The 25,016-nt window shown below is 38.8% G+C and overlaps 2 protein-coding genes across 2 annotated transcripts in view; one reads left to right on the forward strand and one right to left on the reverse strand.

Annotated features, from left to right (window-relative positions):
* The window catches only part of nhsl2 (NHS-like 2), a 124,409-nt gene that overhangs the window by 17,418 nt on the left and 81,975 nt on the right, over positions 1 to 25,016 (forward strand). The gene's annotated exons all lie outside the window — the stretch shown is intronic.
* LOC116732226 (E3 ubiquitin-protein ligase TRIM21-like) lies at positions 13,099 to 18,199 on the reverse strand. Its single transcript, XM_032582268.1, has 2 exons — positions 17,144 to 18,199; positions 13,099 to 15,455 (listed from the first exon to the last, which is right to left on the reverse strand). Exon 2 carries the CDS (start codon positions 15,444 to 15,446, stop codon positions 13,410 to 13,412), a length of 2,037 nt encoding a protein of 678 aa, XP_032438159.1. The 5' UTR covers positions 15,447 to 15,455; positions 17,144 to 18,199; the 3' UTR covers positions 13,099 to 13,409.

The following is a 25,016-nucleotide window of genomic DNA, read 5'->3' on the forward strand; positions in this document are numbered from 1 at the left end:
ATCGTCACTTAGTTCCATAATTAGTTGTTATTGAGCCAGTGAAACAGACACTGAACTGTGATTAAAAAACATTAAAACATTTTTTTTTCTCTAAATTTGGCTGTGCATATAAATTTGCTTGAATATTAGCCGTTATTACTAAAATTAAGTTTGGCTAGAAGTACAAATGAAGTTAGTTACACTGATTCAAAGATCGCAAAGGGTTTAAGAATGCCATTTATGAAGATTTATGATTTAATCTCTCTCTAGAAAACAAATTGTTATGCTATTCCCACAATAATCTGGACGAAGATCAATAGACAAAATTTAATAACGTGCTTAAGCCACGGATTTGGACGTGCTAACAACTTCTCAAACAGCTTCATGCCACCCTTAACTCATGAAAATGTGTCAGTATCACAATAAATCATTGTTAAAAAGTCCTTGGGTTGACATTACCCAAAAATAGAACAAATTTTGTAACTTAAGTTTTCTTAGCTAGACTTTACATTGAAAACATTTTTGGGATATTTCCTATTTGTGTCTTCTTCTGTGGTTTTTTGCTGTGCTGTTGCTGGAGGTAAAATAGTTAAAAATGGATGAGCAAAACTTTGAAGCGGAAAAATATCCACAATCACGTCTATATATCAGTTTTTGTTGAGGCTGGAAAAATCTAGTTTAATCCATTTGTTCCATGTATTATTATTTTTTTGGATGAAATGCAGGCATGCGTCCTGAAGATAAAATAAGGATAAAGATAACTTGCAGAACTTTTTAAAAAGAAGCCGAAAATGGCTGAAGAGTAGCAACTTTTGCCAACAACTTTACGCAAGCAGCAGCGAAGACACTATATTGTCCATGCTTGTTAAATGTTGACGTGTCGTTAGCTGTAAGAGTCTTCTGAAATGATCAGGTAGCAGCTAGCTAGGCTGCAATGCTAACCCAAGGAAATTAAGCCATTGCTTCAAATGTTTAGAAATGTCTCATAATCCCTTAATTGGGTTCACAAGGTGGAAAATATTTAGGTAGTTAATTCTTAAGTGTGTTCAGCCTTTTTAAAGCTGGCCTTGCCAAAAAATGCTGCTAGCTTTAATGTTTGTGATTTGTGGCTACCTTGATGGAGGCTCTTCCAGTGTTGAGTTATTATGCTGCTGGTGTTGGTTGGGTGGCAGTGCCTTGAAAAAACTAACGCTGTGTGTGAGTCATTTGCCGAGAATCTGCTGCGTTGAACATTACTTTGAAATTCACCCCCAAACTTTCTTAGCTTGCCGAGTTCCTTTTCTTCAGGAAATCTTGGTTAGTGTGCCACTTTTCAGGTTGGTAGAAATCCAAGAGGATCTTGGTGTGATCAGCCTGTCTTTCGAGGGTTCTTTCCCCCGCTCTCTTAGTCACTTCGCTCCTCTGATGTGACAACAAGAAGAGGGCTGCTTCTGAACTTTCTGGGAAGTTTACGTTTGCGTGTATTGAGTTACACATAAACTCCAATTAGTGTGGGCTCGCACGGGATTTTTCCACCAAGTTTTGACACAAACATAAAAATCTACCCAGCCTTGAAAAAGTAAAAACCCCTAACAAGTCAGAGAAGAAAGGGAGAGATAATGGGATTTGCTGCAGACGACAGAAACATGAAAAGAAACTTGCCAGATGTTTGAACTACGCTTTCATTTGTTTTTAAATTGCGTTTAAGTCGCCACGCACTAATAATTTTTCATTAGAGAACAGCCAAAGGGTCATTTAAAAAGATTGAACAGAAGTCCCACCTATTTATCACTTGAAAATGACCTTCATAGACTGATCCCAAAGATAATGAAGCAACATTCGGGTCTTCTGGTTCTGGTCTACTCTGATTCCCCAGAATCAAATCCAAACTTAGAGAAGCAACTTTCAATTTTTATGCTCCACAAATCTGAAACAAGATAGTTTTTTTTCTCTAGCCATTAGCTGCATTTCCATTGACTAAAATTGCACAAATTGTAATTGTGAAATAAAATTTCCCTAAAGGAAACCCGTCAACTTTAAATAAACGCACGCCTTTTGATAGAACGTTTTTGGTGATTTTTCCGCCGTATCGAAATTTGCATATTTTACAAAACTGCACTGGAAAAACGTTCCAGTTTCCACTTCAGTTTTATCACCATATCACTCCTTCACATTTTCTGTAACAGGGGTGACATTTTCAGCTCTCCAACAATGGTAGTTGGGCAGATATAATTTTTTTCCCTAGCAACTAGCAACCATACATGTTTGGCTTTCCCACCGCCACATCCACATCTGAGACTGTGGCGCCCCCTACGGGCCAATCGCCTCTGGCTGTTCAGTCTCTCATGAAATGAGGAAACCTTGACCCAATTGTTGCCTCAAACTACAGACCAATTTTAAGTTACCATTTCCTTCGAAAGTAAATTTTTTCATTAACATCAAAGGTTTTTGGACAACCATGATTTATATGAGGAGTTTTAGCTAACAAGTCTCTAGAGGTTTTTAATGACTTTGTCAGACCATCCTCTCATTAAAACATGATGATTGCTACATTATACTGTGGGGACACATTTGATACTTCATCTACTATAATAATCCAAAAACTAGTCTCTGTGTTGCGTTTAAAAGGGTTTCTTAGAGCAGATCAGCTGTAAACATGTCTCTTATCAAAGATGTTTACGTTGGCTCCAACACAGCTGAACAATGTGTGTGTGTGTGTGTGTGTGTGTGTGTGCGTGCGTGTGTGTGTGTGTGTGTTTGTCTCTGCAGATAGGTTTCTGTGGATCATGTTTACAGTTCCCGCATGGTCGGGTGGACAGATCAGACCAAATTCAATTTCCCTTCCACCAGGGGCGTTTTCTCAGTTTCATCCTGTGTGTCTCACGCTGTCGCTCTCTTGTGATGACTTGATTTGTTTTTTTTCTTTTTGTCTTGTTAGCAAGAAGCGATCAGTGATCCGCAACCAGAGGAGGTTAAACGACAGGCGGGGAGCAAAGAGCGGTGAAAAGGCAGATTATGAATTACGGGGGGGGGGGGGAGAAGCTAGGCCAGAGATTTATATATAAAATTTATTCAAGAAATATTTTCAGATCAACAAGATTTGCTGTATCATCCCACACGTTCTGTTGGGAATATGACCGGATGTTTACCTTTAGCAAAAAATCCAAAATCAAGTCTTCTTTAGCCGTCAAAACTATATCTGAAGAAAGAGGTACAAAGTTGTCCAATAGCCATCAAGTAATATTAATCTTTTGTAAAAATCCCACAGGTTTACAGTTTTAACACAGAAATTTATAACCGTAGGGAGTAGTTGCTTTTATTTAAAACAGGAAATCAACAGGTAATGCCGTTATTGCAACTAATCTATCAGATTGATTATAACAGCTAAAAAAAGTTATTCATAATAAAGAAGGAACGTGTGTCAGTTTGTCTTACTGTAGATAACATGTGCCAGGTGTTTGCTTAAGTATTATTTTATCAATCTGTGTACTGCCAAATATTGAAATTTATCGCATCGTTTGTTATTTATCGTGATACAAATCTTGATTCATAGTTGTGAATCTTTAAATTCCAATTAAAGATGTTTAAAACCACCCAAAATTGTCCGTATCATCAGGATTGATAGTTTTACTGTTTACTCCACTTTTTGGTCAATGACGGCATCAGTAAATACCAATTAATTTGAAAAATACGGTAACCGTGTGCAGTGCTGTGACGTAAATCACAGTTCTGTTCGTGACTGGTGTCCTAAAGAAGCGTATTTTGCTTTTCCAAGAGCAGTACTTGTGTTTGTGGGGCCGCAATTGCTGTAACACACAGTCACAGTCGTACAGTTTCCTAAAAAGGAAGTAGTCAAAAGTTCTTATCGTCAATTTTATCGTTATCACAATCATACTGCAAAGTATCGCAATAAAACTTCCAGTCTTTATTGCCCACCACGACCAACAAATAACATAAATGTGAAATTTAAAATTTTACCATAAGAATTACAGTGCAGAGACAGCTAATTATTCCTATTTTATCAGTTTGTCAATTGGCAATTTTATCAATACATTCAGCCACAACCGGTCGTTTGACACTCATGATCTCGATACAACCCAAAACCCAAATGAGTTTGACTCTCCTGCTATAGAACAAAGCAACGCTCTCATCATGACTCAGCAAGCCTCTATTCATATGCATAATTCGGTCACTCTAAGACATCAGAACAGGGCTGACGTGTCCGGTGCAGATCCACCCTTGTGTTTCTGACTAGGACAGGTTTGTGGAATGCTGCCGGTCCAGAAGTTATTTCATCTCTCTGTGCAGACTCAGTGCCGGCAGCCTGGCCCACAATGACGCGCTTGTTTTCATGTTGATGCGCTCAGACGCCGCAGTCCCCTGCCCCAGCCGTGCCGCTGAAGGTCGCTCAAGGTCAGGGTGCATAAAGCTCTGCTGCTGTTCGGCTCTGCGCGTCGCGTTTGCACAGGTGCTTCTCGTCATGAGTGTCGATGAACTGAAAGTCATTGTGTAACGTGAAAGCACACTGATTTGATGGTGTCACTCCATGTTTTTATTCCCCTTCTGCTCATACTTTAGTTGGTGTATTGTTGCTATATTCATGAAGAAAGAACACACCGACAGATTTCAGTTCCTGGAATCTTGGCCCAAACTCAAAGGACTCATGGGAGGATTACTCATATTTGTTTCATCCTGATTCCTATGATTAGAAATGCAACATCTAATATTTTGGTCTGACCAGCAACAAGGCAGGTGTTGGAATAGTGTTTGATTTCCACTTTTATTATTTTCATCGACAACAGGCTCTCTTTATTAACATGTAAGCTCAGCTTCTGCTTTTTTTTGTACATGGTCTAACTAGAACCAATTTGCTGTTGCTATAAATAAATCAATAACAATATACATTAAGACAGACAGTCAAGTCAAATTAAAGTTTATTTATACAGCACATTTACAACAGCTTCATCTGACCAAAGTGCTTCACAACATCACAGGTAGATAAATGATAAAATGGAAATAAAATTAAGTTTAGTAAAAAATAATAAGACAAATATCAAATTGGCAGAGATACCAAAAGACAGGTGACCAATATCAATAGATAATACGTCTGATAGAATATTAAATCATTTTTACTGAATCCAATCAAGACCCGTGCAGCATTCTGGGGGATGTAGGCAGAGGAAGAACACTGATTTTAATTGCGTTTATGTAATGGAAACAATTGTGTTTCTTCAACATTAGCTTTGTATCGACGATGCGGTTCTTGCAAAGATGACTACACATTTGTCGGTGGAAGACTATAAATAAATACAAAGCAGTGGGTTTCAAAAGTTTGTGGTTTGTGAAACAGTATTTCACTGATTCTGCCCTGATCTATAGGTCAGTTTGGGTTCAGGTGGTTCTGAGCAGCTCTTCTCCGTCCTTCTCTTCATCTCCATTCCTCCCTCCCTTCTCTCCGTCTGTCTCTCTCTCCGTCTGGACCGACTCTTAGCGTTTTGTAATCAGCCTCACGCGCTCCCCGGCTCGCACAGGGCCGCCGCTGTCTCCGCGCGCCTCCTTCCAGCTCCAGGTTTTTGATCCGAGTGCCAGTCTGTTTCACATGCAAATGATGATTTAAAGCGCATCTCTCGCGCGCTCTCCGTCCTCCGTCGTCTCCCTCGTCGTCCAGCTGCACTTGGAGCTGGTGAGGGAGCGTCTTTGTGTGGGGAAGCCTTGAAAATGGGGCCACGAGGATTTTAGCGCTGAGTCAGGTCAGACGTGTCTGGAAATAACGGAGCACAGCTGCTTAGTGTTTGCTGACAGTGCCTGTCGTCGGTGCAGGAAGTGTAGCGTCTTCGTACGGAGGTCGCGGGAAGGGCATTGGGGCAATGCTCGGTCACAAAGTGCAGAGGAGAGAGGAGAGTTTGAGATAAGTGATGGACTCTGGTCAGCTATAACCTTCTCAACGTTTAACACTAACATGCATTCCTGTTACAGTGGGAAGTTGATGAAAAAACTCAGAGACGTCGCAGATAGAGCGGCAACTAGCGATTATTTTAGCAATCAATTATTCTGTCGATTAATCAAATAAAAAACATGCATATTTTGAATTGAACCACTTAAACTCTCTTTTTTGTTTTACAATCACAGAAATGCATAAAAAAAGCAAACAAACAAATAGTTCAATTTCTTTTTAAATAATAAAAGAAACAATTTCTTGCCTAACATGTGATACCATACATCTATAGACTATTTTTTGATGAACCAAATAGGGGTTTGATTTGGACTTAGAATTTTGTCGCGATATTTTGTGGTACTATTGTGGTAACAGTAAAGATTATGATAAAAAAAACCTATTTATTACTTTCTTAGGGAACTATATGGCTATGACCGTATGATACAGCAACAACAGCAACACAAATATTGCTGTTGAGGAACATTTTTACGATAATTAGGTGTAAAAAGAACTGGTAAAGTATGGACTGAATCCAAAAATCCCCTGCAAAGTTTCATTAAATGTTGATATCCCCCTACCTCAGATTTAAAGTCAACCTTTTATGCTTTTTTGAACAGGTTAGGATATGTCTAAAGGCGATACAAAGCATGTTCATTACATTTTTTGTACAAAATCATTCTTGGATAATGAGATTTCAGTCTGCTCAGTTCTGAGCTCCTTCCAGAATGAGCTGTTTTAGAGCATCTTGTCACTTTAAATTCAAACTCAATGTTTACACTCACACTTGAAAATACCTGGAAACAGACGTGCAACTATGCAACCTTACCTCTTTGTAAAGCAGAAGTAGAGCCTCCTGCACCACCAACAAGACTGTAGCAAGTGGTTTCTGGATGATAACAACAAAACACCTGTTTTTTCCAGCAGCCATTGTACAGCGAATGCAGCGGTAAAACCAGTTGCTCAGTAATGGTGCTGTGCCTGCTGAATGTGACTCAACGATTGTGAGGTTTTTTGAAAAAGCTCATTTTCCAGACACCAAAAAAACACGAACTTTTTACCGAAAACAGCTTTTTTCAAGCGTTTATGTTTCTTTTAGAGGCAGTAGAAACCCAAATGGAAGTACAAAAGACGTGCAAAACGTGAACTTTGGGTCACCGTTTAAATGTAATTTATTTTTCCAGCAATTTACTCCCTGCTTCTTTCAAAAAGATATATTTTGCAGTATTAACTTTTTTTTTCTCTCTGTATGACATCTCTCACCCTGAACTTATAAAATATTTCATTTTACCTACGACTCTCCTTGGAAAGCTTCCTCACTGCAGTCATTTCACTCAATGCATCTTATCTTCTTTCGGTCTTTCCACTGTACTCCTCATTCTGGATCTTTTTCTCTCCCTTCTTTATTATTTATTTTTCTCTCTTTGGCAGACCCAACATCTGCCTCTCCTTGTCTCATTTAGCTCCTCTCTTCCTCTCTCCATCACTTCATGTCATCTCTTTATCCTCCCTGTGTGATGGCTGCTGTCCAGTACGGTAACTGGGGGATGACTGGTCTCATGTAATCATCGTAGATCATCAGTGAGATTGATGGGGTTGATAAGGTGGTCAGACTGGTTGTAATTACAAGGTTGCACTAAATATCAATCATGCTGCATTGCTTAATGTACTTACTGTATGTAAGCCTTTTAGGCATGTATTTCTATGTTATTTGAATTCAAACCATGATTTAATAAAGAGGAAACACTGGAATCCGTATATGTCCCGGGTTTAGAACCCTAAATACGGGTTTCTCATTGTAGCTTAAATTAAATTTCTCAGCAAGAAAGTATTATATCCAATAGAAAAGACCAGAAACATTTTATTTTTGTATGTTGCTAAACCTTACCATCATGTTTTTCAAACTCTAACCAGGCAAATAATTTTTGCCTGATTTTAAACAAATATTCAAAATCTTTTAAATTTGTCCTTATTTTGTCACAAAGCTGAATAATAATAATAATAATAATAATAAATGTATTAGTCTTTGAAACCCACTAGGCTAACCAAAGTATCTTACAATTGGTGAAATATGGCAAAAAATATAAGACACAAGGAATGTAACAAGATAAAAGAAGAAGAAATAGTAGAATAAAGTGAAAAAATAACAAAAATATGTCGCTCTACTGAGTACTAACAACCATGTTGAACTTATTTGTGTTGAGTGTTGATTTAAAGAGGGCCCAGGTCAAAGGTCAGTCTTATTTCAGGCAGGGTTCATGTCTGAAAATGGTCCAAAATGCAAAAAAGTCCATGGGAAAGAAAGAGAGAGAGAGAAATAGCTAGTGACCAGAAGAGGGCAGCACACACTTTATCACTCATTTAAAATGCTTTGGGGGCAAAATGTAACAGAATTAATGAAAACCAGAACGAGTAGATTAGAGTTCAAATTGGTTTTGGTCTCTTTAATTAGAAAACACTTCAAAGAGTCTTTTACTTCCGTTGTTCCTGTTTTCCTCTCATCACATCCTTTTTTCCCTTCCTTTTTCCACTGTTTACCCATTAAGAATAAAATAAAATAATGTAACAGAGAAACATATGAATTCAGTGTCAGTATGATAAAAAAGGTACATCCCTCCAGTACTTTATTATGTCTGTATTTATTCTAAATCATTGCTATACAGTTAAAGGAAGGACTCAAAGGCCATAGAACAGTCAAAGGTAAATTTTACAAAGTACTTTAGCAGAACCTGAGAGGATCAGAGAACACGTGGGCGTTTTTATGGTACAGGGCGTACAACTGGAGATTTTAGCAGAGCTTGTGATTACATCGAGTCAGGAAGTGGAGCGTTAGATACAGGAAATGAGCTTTTGATGTGCGGCCCAGTCACTGTCCAGTTTGCCCATCGTTATGTTTCGCTTCAAAGAGGAAAAGAAATGGAAGATATTGTTACAGCTTTCAGCTTTTCCTAAAAATTACCTTTGTGCCCTCCATCTCAGACTGAATGAACAAAAGATTTATTATATTAGATAAAATGTGCTCAAAAATGTCTTCATATTTGTGATCAAATAACACAAGAAAGAGTTCAGAAGCTAACAGATGTAACGTTTTTGCAAATATGTCACTTCAGGAATATTTTAGTAAACAAGCAGATTAGCATTTTAGTGCCATCTCTCTGAGGATTCAGGCATTTTTCACTCCCAACTTGATCAAGAGGTCAAACCCTTTTCTGTCCACCAGGAGGCATTAGAGCGTAAATGTTATTTCAATACCAGACAGTTTCTTCCTCTGCTGCCACCACAGATTGTGCATATATATTATTTTTGGTAAATGGCGAACGCAGGTGGAGTTTCTGTCTTTGTGTGGGACACTTCTTTAATAACGTGACTGATTTCAGATCCAGAGGTATTTCTTGTTCTTTACTGGGAGATTCGTGTACTTTCATGTGTAGAAAAAAAAAATGCTGCAAGCCTTTGTTTTGGACAGAACAGACAAGGCGAGATGCAAAATCTCATTCACAGTTGCTAATAACTGTTGATTTAAGATCTATTTTTCAATCCAAGTATTTGTTTCTGGAGAATACCAGCTGTTTTTGTTCATTTCCAGAACATTTGAAAGGGGGGATCATATAGGAAACTCTTGGTGTGGCCACAAAAACTGGGTTGTCATCATATATAGTGGTCAGTTTCCTCAGAATATTTGTTTTCATTCCTGATCGGACACGTATCCATTGTTGAATGACTATTTTCATGTCCCAAATGAAAATAATCCCAACAATAAGGAATTGGTGATCATGAAAAGCGTTGATTTTTGGTGTGAAACAATTGTTGAATGCACAGAAGGAGCACATTATTCTAACTGTCAAGTCTGGTGAAGGATCTGTGATGCTGTGGGCTTCTTTCTTCTCTGAATGCATTCAGAGACTTTGAAATCAATAATATATGAGGAGATTTTACACAAAAAATCTGCTGGAGTTTATTGGAGAATAAGGTCTGGGTGAGGTTGGGGCAGTGTAGAGAGGTACGGTCCAACTTGTGATCACTCACAGGAGAATGGAATTGGGAAAAGATGGTTGAACCAAGTATTGACATCAATATTGCCAATGATGATTTTTTTTTAAAGAAGCAGTATTTCTGAGCTTTACATCATCTTATAATGTTCTTCCCTCATTAAAAATATACATGGAGTGTTGCCTTGATTCTTTCATGCATGTTTGAGGAATCCTTTCATCTCCATGGCAACCATTCAGCTGTTCAGAACGCCTGGGTGGACCTAGCCCCGCCTTCAAGGTGCAGCTCCTCCTCAGAGCTGCTGCTTCCAGGCTTTGGAGCTTCCGCCTTGTAGCGTTCCGTGTAATTTTCCATGTTTCTTGTCTTCCATCTCTTGCCATCATGTGATCAATAGTAAATGGGGTTGCACAGGTCCCACAGTTTGGCTCCCTTCACCTTCAGTGAGTCTGTAGCTGTTTTACTGTCTTAAATTACATATTTTGCGACAAACGTCATCAAACCCTTTATTTCTCACAGTGAATGGGATGAATGCTGCGCCGCCCGCTGATTGCCACTTGTGCGTGTGAAGAGGGCGCAGTACGGAGGCATCCTCACTGAGCGCATCAGTCACACATCGTCCCCTATTCGAACTGATAAATCTCCCGCCTCCAGGAAACGACTTGATGATCGAGTTGTTGAATGTAACGACCAGGCTGACGGGTCAAACTGTGATGTTTCACGTTTGCTCCAGTCGTATTATTTCTAAAGTGAAGGTCGTCATGTTTTTCGAGCGACTTCAGAGATTCTGAGGAGACAAATCGATGGAGAAATGCGAGGAGTCTGTCTCCTCCTTCCTTCTTTCCACTCCTTCTAGGGATTACAGTGTGGCTGCTCTCCCTGGCTTCATTATCCACTGAGGGATGGAGCTTTGGAAGCCCTCGGCACAATCAGAGTCAGGGTTATGTGTGTGTAATAAAAAAAAAGAAAGAAATTCCTGTAGTGCAAGTGTGTGTGAGACTGAGATAATTTACTGCGTGTGTGTGTTTAGATGGAGTTTTCTTGCATATTTGTGTGTGTGTGTGTGAGAGAGAGAGAGAAAGTGTGTATGTTCATCCTCCGGGCAGCTAAAGTGTTTGCAAGGAGGATGAGATAATGAAGATGCAGGGAGTTGGCTGCAGCTTACAGGGAGCGAGAGTGGGGGGGAGTTATGAGGATCTCCCAGCGGGAGAGGAAACTACGAAGGGAAATAAAATTCCAAAATAGAATCAAATAAAAGAAACTATGCTGCTTTTAAAGCTCAGAGTGTGACAGTGAGTTGGGAAAACGGGGCTGAGGAAAGAGACGAAAACCAGCAGCAGTTAAACTGAGCGGATAATAAAACTAATAAAGTGGCGTGAAGTGAGAAGAAAGTAAAAACCACTTAATAATAAATGAACAAAATGTGTTATGTGCAAGAGAAGACGAATAAAAAACAGATTCGTTTCATACAGATGAGCCTGAAACAGAGTCTGCTTTATACCAGTGTGACAAACCTCAACCCCGTGCAGCGCTGGTTTGTTCCCCTGCAGTGCGTTCGTTCATCAGCTGAGGTCTGGTGAATCGACTCCAACCAGAACTCCAACCAGAACAGAGTAAACAAGACTCATGATTCACACAAACCTCCTTTTATAGTCCTGTCCGCATGCGGTGCAGCTGTCGCTTTATGTGTACGTAGTTTGTTTTCGGTTGCTTTTTAAAGCGTTTTGAGTTTCTACCAAAATGAAATTCAACGCCTCTGTTTTGGAACTTTACTATTGTTGAGGTTCATATTTGTCCCTCGGGTTGATTTTACGCAGTTTCTTCTCCTGCCATCTATTCTTTAAATGAAGCTTAAAATGCGTACGAACATTAAAAAAAAAAAAAGTGTGACTAGGTGCACTGCAAAAAAGAAAATGTTAAAAAAAAAAAATTAAAGTCAATAATTCCTTAATATTGATGAAAACTTTCTAGTTCCTCTGGCAGATTGTTTCACTTATAACAAGACATTTCTCCAATATTATGAGTGAAATAATCTGCTGGCTTTTTCATCAATAGTGACTTGAAACAAGCTCCTATTTCTTTCAAGCTAGTTCTCAAGTGCACTGAGACATTTGCACTAGAAACTAGATCAACAATAATTGGTAAGATTTTGTGTTTTTGCTGTGTTGCAGTGTTTTATTATTTTTTTTCCATAAGTACATAACGTCTATGAGTGCACCTGAAAAGCGAGACATGGGTAATTATTTAGAGAATTAGCTGGATGACCCTCTTGCTGCCACCATGTCAAGCAGTGAATCGTTCTTCAGTGCAGATTAGCTCCAGTGTTGTCAAACTCCATGCATCTCATCTACAATTGTAAAATTTCATGTCTTGACACATATTCTCAAATAAATTTAGGTCTGGACGTTGCCTGACGCATGAATGCACTTTGATCTTGTAGCTTTGGTTGTACTTTTAGGGTCGTTTTCTTGCTGGAAGGCTTTTTTCCTCCCTGTGTTACCAAGTATGTAGCTTCATCCGTCTCCCCATCAACTTTGATCAGTAATAACTAATTTTCCCTCGGTGATTTAAAAGCATAGAAAGTGTTGAATCAATCTGAAATAGTCTCTTATAGAAACAGAAGTTCTCCAGGAAATTCCTCCAATGGGTAATTTGCTAATTTGCATTGAGTTTAGGTGGATTTGAAATTGCGAGCACATGCTAATTTTAGCGGTGTTAGTGGCTAGCAGTTAGCCAGTCACAATTTTCTGCGGGCTTAGAATTGAATCCTATCTTGTTTGTCATTTTCTCACTTTTGTTCTTTATCCAAATATATATAATATTGTGACAGCAAAGGTTTTAGACTGGTAGAGGCTTCTTTAATGTTATTTATCTATCAGGGAGCCTACACAAGTAGTTTTTAATAGAAACATCTGTCAACATAACAAGCTAGAAGCTTGTTAGCTATTAGCCAACAAGACTTTAAGTGTCTTCATATATATATATATAACAGATGGGCAATTCTGAAGCACTCACATTAATATTCAGGGACTTTTAACAATAGCTTAGACTTTTTAAATCAGATATAACGGAAACTAGATGATGCTTTGTGATACAGACTTTACTTTGATGAGAAATAGTATCATTTTAATGATAGCGCAGGTTCTTGTGCACTGTGATGTTGACTGGTAATTCGTGAAATAAAATAAAGAGAAAAAATTAAATTCATCACACTTAGAAAATTGGATCTCAGAAATGTGTTTACTTTTAATTCAAAACTCCAAATGTAAGAACCTGTTGCCAGAACACATCACACAACAATGAAGTAACAATTCACTTTAATAGGAATCAGCACAGACTGACTAGTTACACTGTTCATTAAGGATATTTTAGTTTCGGTCTGATATTTTTTTAAGTGTGCAATCTAAAAATCCATAACACCAAATATATTCAAATCAGACTAAAATCACATTCCGTATTTGGACAGAATCTGGAAAGTCGAGACAAGTACAAATGTAGAACATAGCAAAATAACTCCATGATTCAATCACAGCTACTGTCCTATTTTAAGTGAGGCGGAGTTCCTTGAACCATGACCTGGATTAAAGAATGGATAAAGTCTCTCAGTGAAGCTGCAGTCGTTGAAAGAAAAGATGTGTTCTGCGATGCCGACGTCGTAAAATGAGACTAAACCCTCGTCATAGTCGACAAACAGCCCGATTCTCTGAGGACGGTGGGTAAGACTGAGAGGGATTTCATGGCTGGCCCGTGCTTTGTACTCATTCTCCTTCCTTAGACTCAGTATCCAGTGGCCGCTCTCCTTACTGTTTGTGATTTTTTTCTTCCTATTGATCGACTCGTAGACCACTCCGAAATCGTATTTCATCATGTCCATCACCTGAACCTCGAAGTAGAACCTCCCGAAACCGAAATTCTGTTGTGCCACGACTCCCCCTCCTGGATTAAACCTCTTTGGCAAATCCGGAACAAATTTCTTAAAATCACCCAGACGGACTTGTTTGCCGTCGTCAGATACGATGAGCCATGGATCTGCTGTTTGTGTATCCAGAGTTAAATTTACTTTGAACTTCTGCACCCTCTTTAGCTCTGCCTCCTTCAGCTTACCCTCTTCTTTCTTGAAGGTAGCCTGCAACTGATCCACAGCTTCCACCACTGCTTTCCTTACCATCTCTTCATATAGAGGGATTTGGACACTGATGTCTGACCAGTCCTTCATGGCTGGGATGTTATTGACGGATGAAAAACTTCTCAAAACATGAGCGTGATCATCAGACGATGAGAGCTCTTGCACATCGGCGCTACTCTGCATCAGGACTTTCACTTCCTGCCCCAGCTCTGCGATAAGTCTTTCAGTTAGCCTCTCTGCTGTGACTTGCCTTATTTCTATATTCCTGAGAAGTTCATCTGAACCATTTTCAAGGATTCGTTTCAGATCTGTGAAGACCTGAAGACCGACTGCCGCCTTACCGTCTGCAGCTTCTTGGTTCAGCCTTGACGTGTACCTGAGATCCTGCATCTTTCCTCGTCTCTCTTGAATCATCCGGTTTAACGTTTCCTCTGTCCCTCTTAGCACAGATCTCTTTTGTCCAGCCTCTTCACTCAGAGGAAGGTAGTCGTGCTCCTTGTGATCTAGGAGGGTGCAGAGCATGCAGGTGAATGTCTGGTCTGTCCTGCAGAACAGCTCCAGCGGTTTGTTGTGGTATGAGCACATCCTGGCCTCTAGGTTCTCCACAGGCTCGAGCAGCTGGTGCTTCTTCAGGCCTTTAGTCATCAAGTGAGGCTTCAGGTGTGTTTCGCAGTAAGATGCAAGACACACCAAGCAGGACTTGACTGCCTTCAGTTTCAGTCCCGTGCATTCATCGCAGGATATGTCTCCTAATGTGGCAACCCTTTGTTGCGACGGAGTGCTGTTGAAATTGTTTTCATCAACGGCAAGGCTGAGACTTCTCGTGGTATTGGTGGCAGCCAAGCTTATGTTGCTGTTGCTACTGTTGCTTGTCGCATTGTTGCTTCTAGAGGTGTTGCTCTCGATGACGCTGCTGGATCTGCTGAGGGTGCTGCTAAGATTACTGTGAAAATTGCTTTCTCTGTTGGTGTTGGTGTCGTGTTTTCTGGGTGTTGGAATGCTGACGTTGCTACTGTTGTTACTCCAAGTATTTCTTCTGGGGAAGCCGCTGCTGATATTGCTGCTGGATCTGCTGAGGATGTTGTTAAGTTTGCTGTGGAAATTGCTTTCACCAATTCTGTTGCTACTGTCGTGCGCCGAAGTGTCCCTCGTATAAGGGCTGATGTCGGTCTCACTTTTGTTGATGGTGCAGAGCTCCTTTGCTTTGGACTTTTTGAGGCAATTTGCCATCTTAGAGAGGTTTTGATTGGGTTGAAGCTGAGGACGTTCATTAAATTCCTTTTCGCATATCGGACACTGACAGTGGACACTTTGACCCCATTCTCTTAGGATGCACGTTTTGCACAAGTTGTCGCCACAAGGCAGCGTGACAGGAAAAGTAAAGATGTTCTTGCAAATTTGACACCGAAGCTGGTCCTCAGTTAGCTGACCGCTGGCGGCCATGTTGGCTCACTGGGAACAAATCAGAGGAACATGTGCTTAATGAACATTAGCACATTTTATGGTCTAACAGTTATTAACCATAAAATAATTTAGTCAGTGAATTTCTCATCTTTTTTCCCTGATTTTAAAAATGAAAACTAACTAACTAATCAGTCAGATCAGTACAAGATATCACGCAACAGCACATCAGGATGCAGTAGCCCCGTCGATGTCCATTAATATCAATCATTTTGATTGGTCCTAAAAGTCATTAATAGCAAATAACAATAGAGATAAATGAATTAACATAAAAGATGAGTATACAAAAATTGTCTAAGCTCCAAAGTGAAACACTATTTGATGAAATGAGAACATTCTGTCTGAGGTGAACAAAAAGAACAAGAGCACAAGAAGTAGAAATGATGCATGACTAATTTAAAGCTACCAGACCAACGACACGATTTCTCCTGCTACCAAATGTTTGTTCCCTCGACAACAATTTGGACAAGCAAGTGCAGATTACATACATTTGACTTTTTCTTAGGCACAGATTTAGGCTCTAGATTATCATTTCTATGTACTCGCTGAATTATGGCAACGTGACAATGTCCTGGACGGGGAACAATAAACGAACAGAATGAAGGACAAAGACCGTGAAGGACTTGCTATAAGTCCCAGTTCTAAATGGGAAACTTGAACGTGCACCAACCATGATATTAAAATCCAATATGGTGGCTGTGCATTAAAAAAGAATGCTCATAGCTACATTGATAAACATTAAATATTTCACAGGTACGCAGCCCTGAATGTGTGGCTGTACTGATTTTCTTGGCACTTGTTGCAGAGAAATAAATTGCCATTTGGTTGTATTGCTAACAGCAGCTATTGAGCAAATCAATTAACAACCCCAGGAAAATTGAATATAACATTAGGCACTTTCCTGTTTCATCCTTGGCGTTCTGAAAATCTCTGTCATTTTAAAAACGTCTGATGAAGCAAATGCAACTGTCGTAGAACCTCTAGTTGTTAGCTTGTTTTAGCGCAATGCTACAGTTAATTTGGTAATCGATTTGTTATATCTATGAAAATAATTAATTCCCATATTTCTGAGTACTGCTAAAGGCAGCACATGTAACACCGGTGCTACTTCTACCACATGGTACGGCAGCCAGAATTGGAGAACAATACAGCAATAGCCTGAAACACATTTAACTGTTGCTTTGCTTTTGTTATAAGGTAATATTTTTGTATTGAATTCAACAGGATTGAGTTACATCTCAATATTCAGCTCAGGAAAAAAAAATCAAGAGAGCACTTAAAATGAACAGTTTCTCTGGTTTTACTGATTGAGTAAAATGATCATTGTTCTTTTATTTTATTCTTTTATTCTCTGAAATTCCAAGCAAAAATTTTGTATTTATTTGCAAAAAATGAGAAATGGCCAAAACAACGCAAAAGATGCAGTGCTTTCAGACCCCAAATAAAGCAAAGAAAACAAGTTTATATTCATTTAGAAACAACAATGTTGATGTTTTAACTCAGGAAGAGTTCAGAAGTCAACATTTGGTGGAATAACCAGGAGGCTTTCTATGGGATTCACTGCAGAGGGTCTTTGTTTTTTCCAGAGCTGTGTTTCTCGTTTGCTTTGATATCAGAATATCAAATAATCCAATAGCGCACTTTAAAGACATCAGGTTTTATGTGTGTGAGAGACTCACCTGTGTGCTGCAGAGGGAACCTTTAACGAAGTCTTCAATGAGTTTTTGTGTCTTTCTGACTGCGAGGAGCACAGCTTTCCTTTTTATTTTTCTTCAAGCAATGTGGTGTAAAGTTCAATCCTGATAGCAGATAAAAAGTCACCTGCTCTGCTGTGATTTCCTTATTGTTTTATCGTGCCAGGTGTTGACATTCGATAACCAATAACTGGTGACTTCCCGGCCATGTTGCTGTCCGCACACCGTTACACAAAGTTAGCCATTACGTGCTGCCAGTGTTTACTACTTCAAAATAGTTTGCTGAAACCCATAACTGTACCATTGCCCTGTGATGGATAATAAAAAAGAAATTACAGCATTCAATAAAAAAACAAACATAAAAACATGGTTGTTATGACTTTTTGGTCAGACAGTTCTGACCAGTCTTCTCAGTCTGGTCAGAACTGTAAAAATCTGCCCTCTTTGGGTCAGAAAAACAAACAAATAGGCAAACAGGAAGGCAGCGTTACCAGAGAAACGGTCATAAAACTGAAATGGACCAATCAGGGTGGAGCAAGCATGAACTGGTAATGTAGTGTCGCCCAGGGAGCGATATCTGTAGAAACCATTGTTGTGTTAAAGCATGAGGGCCTTCATTGGGGGACTCCTGGTGATGGTGAACTCATCCCAGTACAGCTCTAAATAATTAAGTTTTAATTCCAGTTTTACGTCTATTCAGCTATCGGGCGCACACAGGAGGACTTTAACAACATATGTGCTGCTGAGTGAGAAATTTACAACCAAAGCTTTCTGACGCGACAAAAAATATTCCAGGATTTACATTTACTGAGCGATCACTGTCCTCAGGCGTTTGGGTGTCATTTATGTTTGTGTACTTTTATTGCTCAACTAGTCTTGCCGTCTATGTTCATTCCTTCGGATTTAGTTTATTCTTTTAGAAAATCTGTTCTTTTGGATTTTCTTCTCTTTGATTCATGTTATTTTTCCCCTTCTTGATTTGTAATTTCTTTGAGTCATAGTTCAGTCTTTCTGTTTACTTCTTATTTTACAAACTCTTGTATTTAATATCCTGTATTTTTCTTTTTCTTCATGGGCACAAGTTGCAACCATAGGTATTTGTAGTTGCAAATCAGAATATGTAGTTGAGTTGAGCTCTGTAACCTTGTGAAATAAATATTTATTTATAACAAAATATTTACTTTTTTTTACTTTAAAAAAACAACAACTGTGTGATACACTGCACTCAAGGTGTCAGTTTCTTGCGTGTCAGTTTAAGCCTACGATTGCAAATTTTAACCAGGATTTTCTCGCTTTCATCTGATTGGTCGATGTCATGTGAGTCGCAAATTTGGAGCTAGCTAGGATATGTTAGCAGCTAGTTAGCGGTAGCATCAACCGCCTCAAGTCTCAACACGACTGAAATGTTTGCCATGAGAAAAATAAACTACATAAAATATACAATATTATATAGTCCTTACTCCACAGAGTTTAAGACCTGCAGTTCTAATATTTAAGGCCAACTTACTTTTTTTTAATGAGGTCTTCATTTTAGATGATTTAAGACTTTTCAAGAACTGCCGACACATTCTCTTTGTAGCATTTTCTTTCAGTTTTATGCATAATTAATGTGGACCAAAGATTAAGGAAAATACTTGCCAGGAGAAGGTCATTTTCGTGATGAGGCACTTGCAGCTCAGTTTGCAATGATTATAAATAATTTGAATGTTCTTTTAGTGGGCAGTGAATATTTGTTTTTTCCCCCACTTGTAATTCCTCTGGTAGTTTGGTCTTCAGGGGTTTTGTGTCACACTGAGCTTTATTTGTGGTTGTGTGAAGCCTCTGCTAGTCTTGTGATTGTGCTGACTGCAGGGTTAGCTCCTGATAAAAGTAACACGCTGAGCTTATAATTACACTGTCATGTATAGCATACTGGTTTCCTAAGACTCCCCTATCCTTTCTTTTTTTTAGTTTTTCTTTTTTAGGGGGGTTTAAGAAGTTCTGTAAGGTATTTTTGTATTTAAGTGTAGATTTGTGTCTCATCACGGCGTTTCAGAGTCTCTAAAAGGGATCAGAGCCAATTTCACAGCTTAAGGATTTGTTTCGTCCCTCACCCAACTCATTTTTAAAACCAATGGAAACCTCCACCGAGGCAGAAAATAGTTCTCCGACTTGTGGCAACGTTTATCTGCGAGAAACCGCTACGCTTACACACAAGAACAGATGTGATAATTTTTCTCTATTCCCATCAGCTTAGTCATTTTCCGGACCAAGACAAAAGCTCAGTCGGGGCTCATCAATTCCCTTCTTTGTCGTTATTTTTGCCGCCCTTATTTTTCTGAGCCGGCCTGTAGTTTACTATTGGTTTTACTAGTAGTATATGTCAGTTGTGGTTCAAACTCTATTTTAAACATGTGTATCATGGGGTTTAATTGATTTATAGCTGTGCATTTTTGCCAGTTCTTGAAGTATTATCAAGTGACAGATGCAGAGAAATAATGGGAATTTATTGGTTTTGTTGGCTATTAATTTTTAGATTCTAAGGTAAGGGGATACTTTGTTACAATAGCTACCAGGACAGACACATTAGCTACCTTACCAGTTAGCTAAGATAGTTAGCTATCTCGGCTAACTGAGATAGCAGTTAGCTATCTCTGTTAGAGAGATAGCTAACTATCTCTAACAGAGATAGTTAGTTAGCTAACTATCTCAGTTAGCTAAGATAGTTAGCTAGCTAAATAGATAAGTAAGATCTTGCGTGATCTTAGTAAGCTAAGATAACTAACTATACTAACTAAACTTCAATATCTAGACTCTTCAAACCTGAACTAAATTACTCTACACTCGAAGCAGAACCTTTGAGACCAAATATTTGCGAATTGCTCTTCAGCCCCGTCCTGAATGGAAAGCCACAATCCTAGTCTTGCATAAATACACACAGACAAAATTAATAACACTTATCTTACATTAGCAGCACATTTTAGTAGAGAAGTTCTGAAACAACATGAACATTTGAACTCTGTTCCCCCCAATAAATGCATGAGCTTTTCCCCCCCTCTCTTTTAGATTCCAGGGTCCAGTTTAGCACATGTTGTCCCTGGTTTCTTGCCACTGTGCGTCCAGCAGTATTGGGTTATCTGCTCTCCGGGGATTCAACTGATTTTCTCTGGTCCAGAGGAATGTATGAGAACAGAGCCGGGTTGGCAAAGTGAACAGCAGATCAAACCAAACTCCAAGTGCCTGAAGAGTTTGCGATTGAGACGTAGCAGGTCCTCAGCTGGAATGCTAATATTAAACAGGATATTAATGTTAATATTTAATACATACACCGCAAACCCCCTCTGAGATCTTTAATGTGTGGAGAGATTAAACGATCAGGGATACCCTGAGAGGAACAATCAGTGCACAGTCTTTCCTGAGTATATTTATGTACTTCATTTATTAAAGGTAGTGAACTTGTATTAATGTATTCTTGGACAAATATTTCTTTTGCACCAGAAGTAGAGCGGTTGTAAAAAACAATGAGCTCTCCTAAGTTTTTCCTAAAAGCTGACAGAGGATGTGAGGATTTGGGAATATTTTAATTTGAAAAAACAGATTTATTCTGTTTCTGCGTTTTAGTCACAATTAAATGTCTCGGCTCACCATTAAAATGTCAAAACCAGGAAAAATGTAAATACAGAATGAAGACTTCAACCAGACCCTGTGCACTGCTAAAAAGCACATTTAAAAAAATATATCTTTTGCAAAATAAATCAAAAACTTTCTATTTAGAAAGTTAAAAAAAATGGAAGTAGACATAAAATTAACATTTCTTCATAAATAACAGATTTTTTTTGTAATGAAGTGTCCTAATTTGTAACTGTGCACACACCTATTCTCTTAAAATGTCCCTGTTTGGACTCTGAGTGTCTTTGTGCTTCCTGTTCGGACCACAGCTGAAGGGACAGTCGGGTTATGCCAAATGTGATGCGTTTTCCCACGCCGCTCGCACACATCTGTGGCCGTGTCACCAGCCAGCGCCGGCAGCTGTGGAGCATCTGATCCAAATGACATCATGTTGTTACAGGATGACTCCTCCGGGCCAAGTCTTCACTGAGCCCGGCAACGCTGGGGCAATTTGTTGTACTTTTAAACTGCAGTGCATAAAAACAGTTCGCTCGACGTTTTGGTCACAAAATAACACTGGTTTTAAAGCTCCCATCGCCGATAAACCAATTACTTTTCTGTTTATTATGGAGCACCTTTTAGGACTTGTTGTAAAATGTAAAACACAAACTGTCTTATCTGATTCAGAAGGTAATTTAATGCCTGAATTTTCTGGGAATAGAGTTTACAGAGTTTTTCCTTTCCGTCTGAATATTCCAGTAAGATCCAGTGAACGTTGTGACTGTAGCATGACAATGTCACGTGTGTAAGAATGATCTGTATGTAAAATTGCTTCCATTCTTTGTACAAACGCTTCTGCTATGAAACAAAACATTCTTTTTTTCTACACCTTCATTCATTTCCAGATGACCGTTTTGATAAAATATGGACAACAGAAGTAAAATTTTTAATTTTTTTCATGTCTTTCCAGTTAAAACATTTTGACTTTGCTCTGTGGAAATGTCTCGGGTTTAAATAGTAAGTGGTACAGTACTCGATATGAAGTATTCATGTGGTACATTTTTCTTTCTCGTATTGTGTGACGCTGCCACAGATTTGGCCTCCAAGCATCTTGGAGCAAATCTAGGCGATTTCCTGATTTATTTACGTTGTTGTTTGGCCTTGGGGAGGAGCTAAATGTTTAAACACCAGCTAACAACGCTGATTATTATTTGATTAAGTGGCTGCGGGGGGAGACAGCGGGATGCAAATGAAATTAAACAGCATAATAAAGCAGAACTAAACACCAAAACACTCATGAGCCATAATCTCCCCCTCAGCACAATAAGACAGAGCTGACAGACCAAAATGGGATTTTTTGTTGTTGTTGTTGTAGTAATTCTTTATTCTGGAGCTTTAATTCTGCATACAAGTAAAATGGTACAGAGAGATTTTTACTGTCTAAGGTTAAAAAGTGGTGGTGAAAGTTTTTAAAAACAACATTTGAGTCGATTTTGTTCCTAAAAAATTGAACTCACTTCCAAACGTTTTACGCTTTTCACATGCCGTTAATTCTGTAATATTCAACTTAAAAACAAACAAATCTGTATTAGCGGGAAAAAACAAAAAACAAAATTAAACAGTCTGGTTCTATAAGTTTGCATACCCTTAAATTAGTACTTTATTGCACCTTCCTTTAATCTGACATCAGCTTTCCCTCTGCTGACCGTTCATCCCAGACTTTGACTTGACATTATTTGCCCACTTTATCTTGGGAAATTCTCCAAATTCTATTAAATTGTGGTTAAACAAAAATAAACTGACTGAGGGAAGCTAATTACACAAAGAGAGCTGAACCAAAACACAAAGTAACTATAAATGAAGAGAAAGAAAAACTTGCACAGGTTTAGGAGAACTAAATCCAATGTCACAAAAAAATATGTGACAACCAACTACAAAACAGAAAGGAAGGAACTGATATAGGAACATGTTGCCAACAATAATGAACACAGAAAAATAAACAGAATTTTTGCATATTGAACATAAATGAGCAAGGAAATGATCAAAATACAATTGCCTGTGGAGATTTGGAGAACACAGGAGGCTGTCGTCATAACACAGATAACAGTAACCAGACGTTCCTTCAGTGCTGCTGTCAGGAACAGCCAGACAGCAGAATATTCCCAAACATAAAAAGGCGACGCTCGTGGTTCAAAGTTCTGACTGGGAACTGAAATGACCTAAATACGGCTCTTCCTGCAGACACATGCAGCATGCTAAGTAGATGTGATCACCAAGTCTTGTTCTTTCTGTCACATCCTCCCGAGAAAACGCTCATAGTTAGGCGTTAGCAAGCTGAAGCAGTTTTGTATTATGTTCTGTCCGTGAAACATCACAGGATATTTGAACTAAAAATACATCTTGACTTATTTACGTTCAATTCTCAATGAAAAATGAAGAAAAATTATATGGGGCAGTTTTGCTTGACATCAAGGCTATAAAGAAAGTTGGCAAACATCAGCTAACTGAAAGATGAGAGCGAGAGCTGAAGTACTTCCAGCTGAAATTGGTGTCTTTTTAGAAAAGCTGAGTAAAAGTCTCAGTCAAGCATTTGCCTCCCAGTTTTTTGAGCCCTTTGAGCAAAGCAGCTTTATCCAAGGAAGCTAGGTACAACTAGCACTCTGCTACACATACCAGCTCCTGTTAGCTAGATCATGTTAGCTAGCTCCTGTTAGCTAGCTCATGTTGTCTAGTTCCTGTTACCTGGCTCCTGTTAGCTAGCTCATATTACCTAGCTCCTGTTAGCTAGCTCCTGATAGGTTCTTCTCTTAGCTAGCACATGTTAGCTAGCTCATGTTGTCTAGCTCCTGTTAGCTAGCTCATATTACCGAGCTCTTCTTACTTGGCTCCTATTAGCTTTCTCCTTTTAGCTAGCTCATGCTGTTTAGCTCCTGTTAGCTAGCTCATATTACCTAGCTCTTCTTACCTAGCTCCTGTTAGCTTTCTCCTGTTAGCTAACTCCTATTGCCTAACAATCTACAGATTCTAAATGACTATATTTTTTGTCTGCTGCAGACCACACAGCAGTCAAGAACTACTTCCTTTCTTACTTCAAAATAAGAGTCTCAGACATCCAAGATCTGAAACTTAAAACTACTGTTTTAATAAAAAGGCTTATAATAGCTTAGAACTGACCACATGAAAACACCCAAAGAATACATTTTAATATTGGGAGATCTAATGGCTCAAGCTATTGTTATACCATCAGTCTTTTTGAAAGGATTTGAAAATTGATTGTAAATCAGGTGTCGGAGAACAAGAATGAACATTTATTATTGGGAAACTGTGGGGCACTGCAGGCGGTGAGGGTTTGTTATGTAAACTGAGAGTTTGGAGCTGCGGGATTCACGTCGGCGTTGCTTCAAATCTGATCCGACTCCTGCCTAACACATTGTGAATGTATAAAAAACCCCCAACTCTCTCATATGTTATGTTCAATTGTTGCATCAGTGTTGCTCCCAGTGTGTTAACAGCTGAAGGCAACAGCGGAAGTGCTGAGAGTTTACATCATACCGCTGTGTTTGTTTCCTTCAAGCTGTCAACCTATCCTCCCATCTTGTTTCTGCTCCTGTTTTCTATCTTTTTTCCAGATGTGGTGAATTTTACGATGTCTTATCCTGTTCTTTGGAAATTAAGTGAATGAGAAAATGAAACAAAAGGACTTTTGGGGACCATGGTAAATGTAAACAAGGTATAAAAAATAGATAAAAATGTCCCAATGATTATTGACAATCTTTTTACATAGTTTTTACTCCAGTATGTGGAAAAAGTAATGCATTTAGTTTAGCTGAGCTGTCATTTACTCACCAGTAGTACCAAATGTTTGACTCTAAGCTATATAGTGGACATGATTTATGTGAGAAAAAAACCCACATTTGTAGACCTGTTAGAACAGTTTGGTGAAAAACTGTTTAGTTAAAACAAAATGTATCATTATAAGATGTCTAAATGCATTTTCTTCTTCTTCCTTTCTTTGTACCATGTAAATAATTTCATTTTGTGGCCCTATGTAATGCCGTGAAATGCTCCAAAGCCTCAATCTCAACTTTCTCATTGCTGAGGGATTAGTTGCATTTTCTGTAATTTATTGTAGAGTGCAAATTTTCTTTTGGTTCAACCACTCTGAGCAGAAAAAAGTGAGAAGATTTGTGCTTGGTTGAGAATTTCTTTGTCGTAACAATGCTTCTTGGCAATAAATCTGTTTATATGCCTTTAAAAGGAGCCACATTTG

The sequence above is a fragment of the Xiphophorus hellerii genome, chromosome 14, assembly GCF_003331165.1.
Source record: "Xiphophorus hellerii strain 12219 chromosome 14, Xiphophorus_hellerii-4.1, whole genome shotgun sequence".
NCBI lineage: Eukaryota > Metazoa > Chordata > Actinopteri > Cyprinodontiformes > Poeciliidae > Xiphophorus > Xiphophorus hellerii.

Excerpts from the sequence above, each read along its gene's own strand:
- LOC116732226 (XM_032582268.1), bottom strand. The coding sequence starts at position 15,446 with ATGGCCGCCAGCGGTCAGCTAACTGAGGACCAGCTTCGGTGTCAAATT.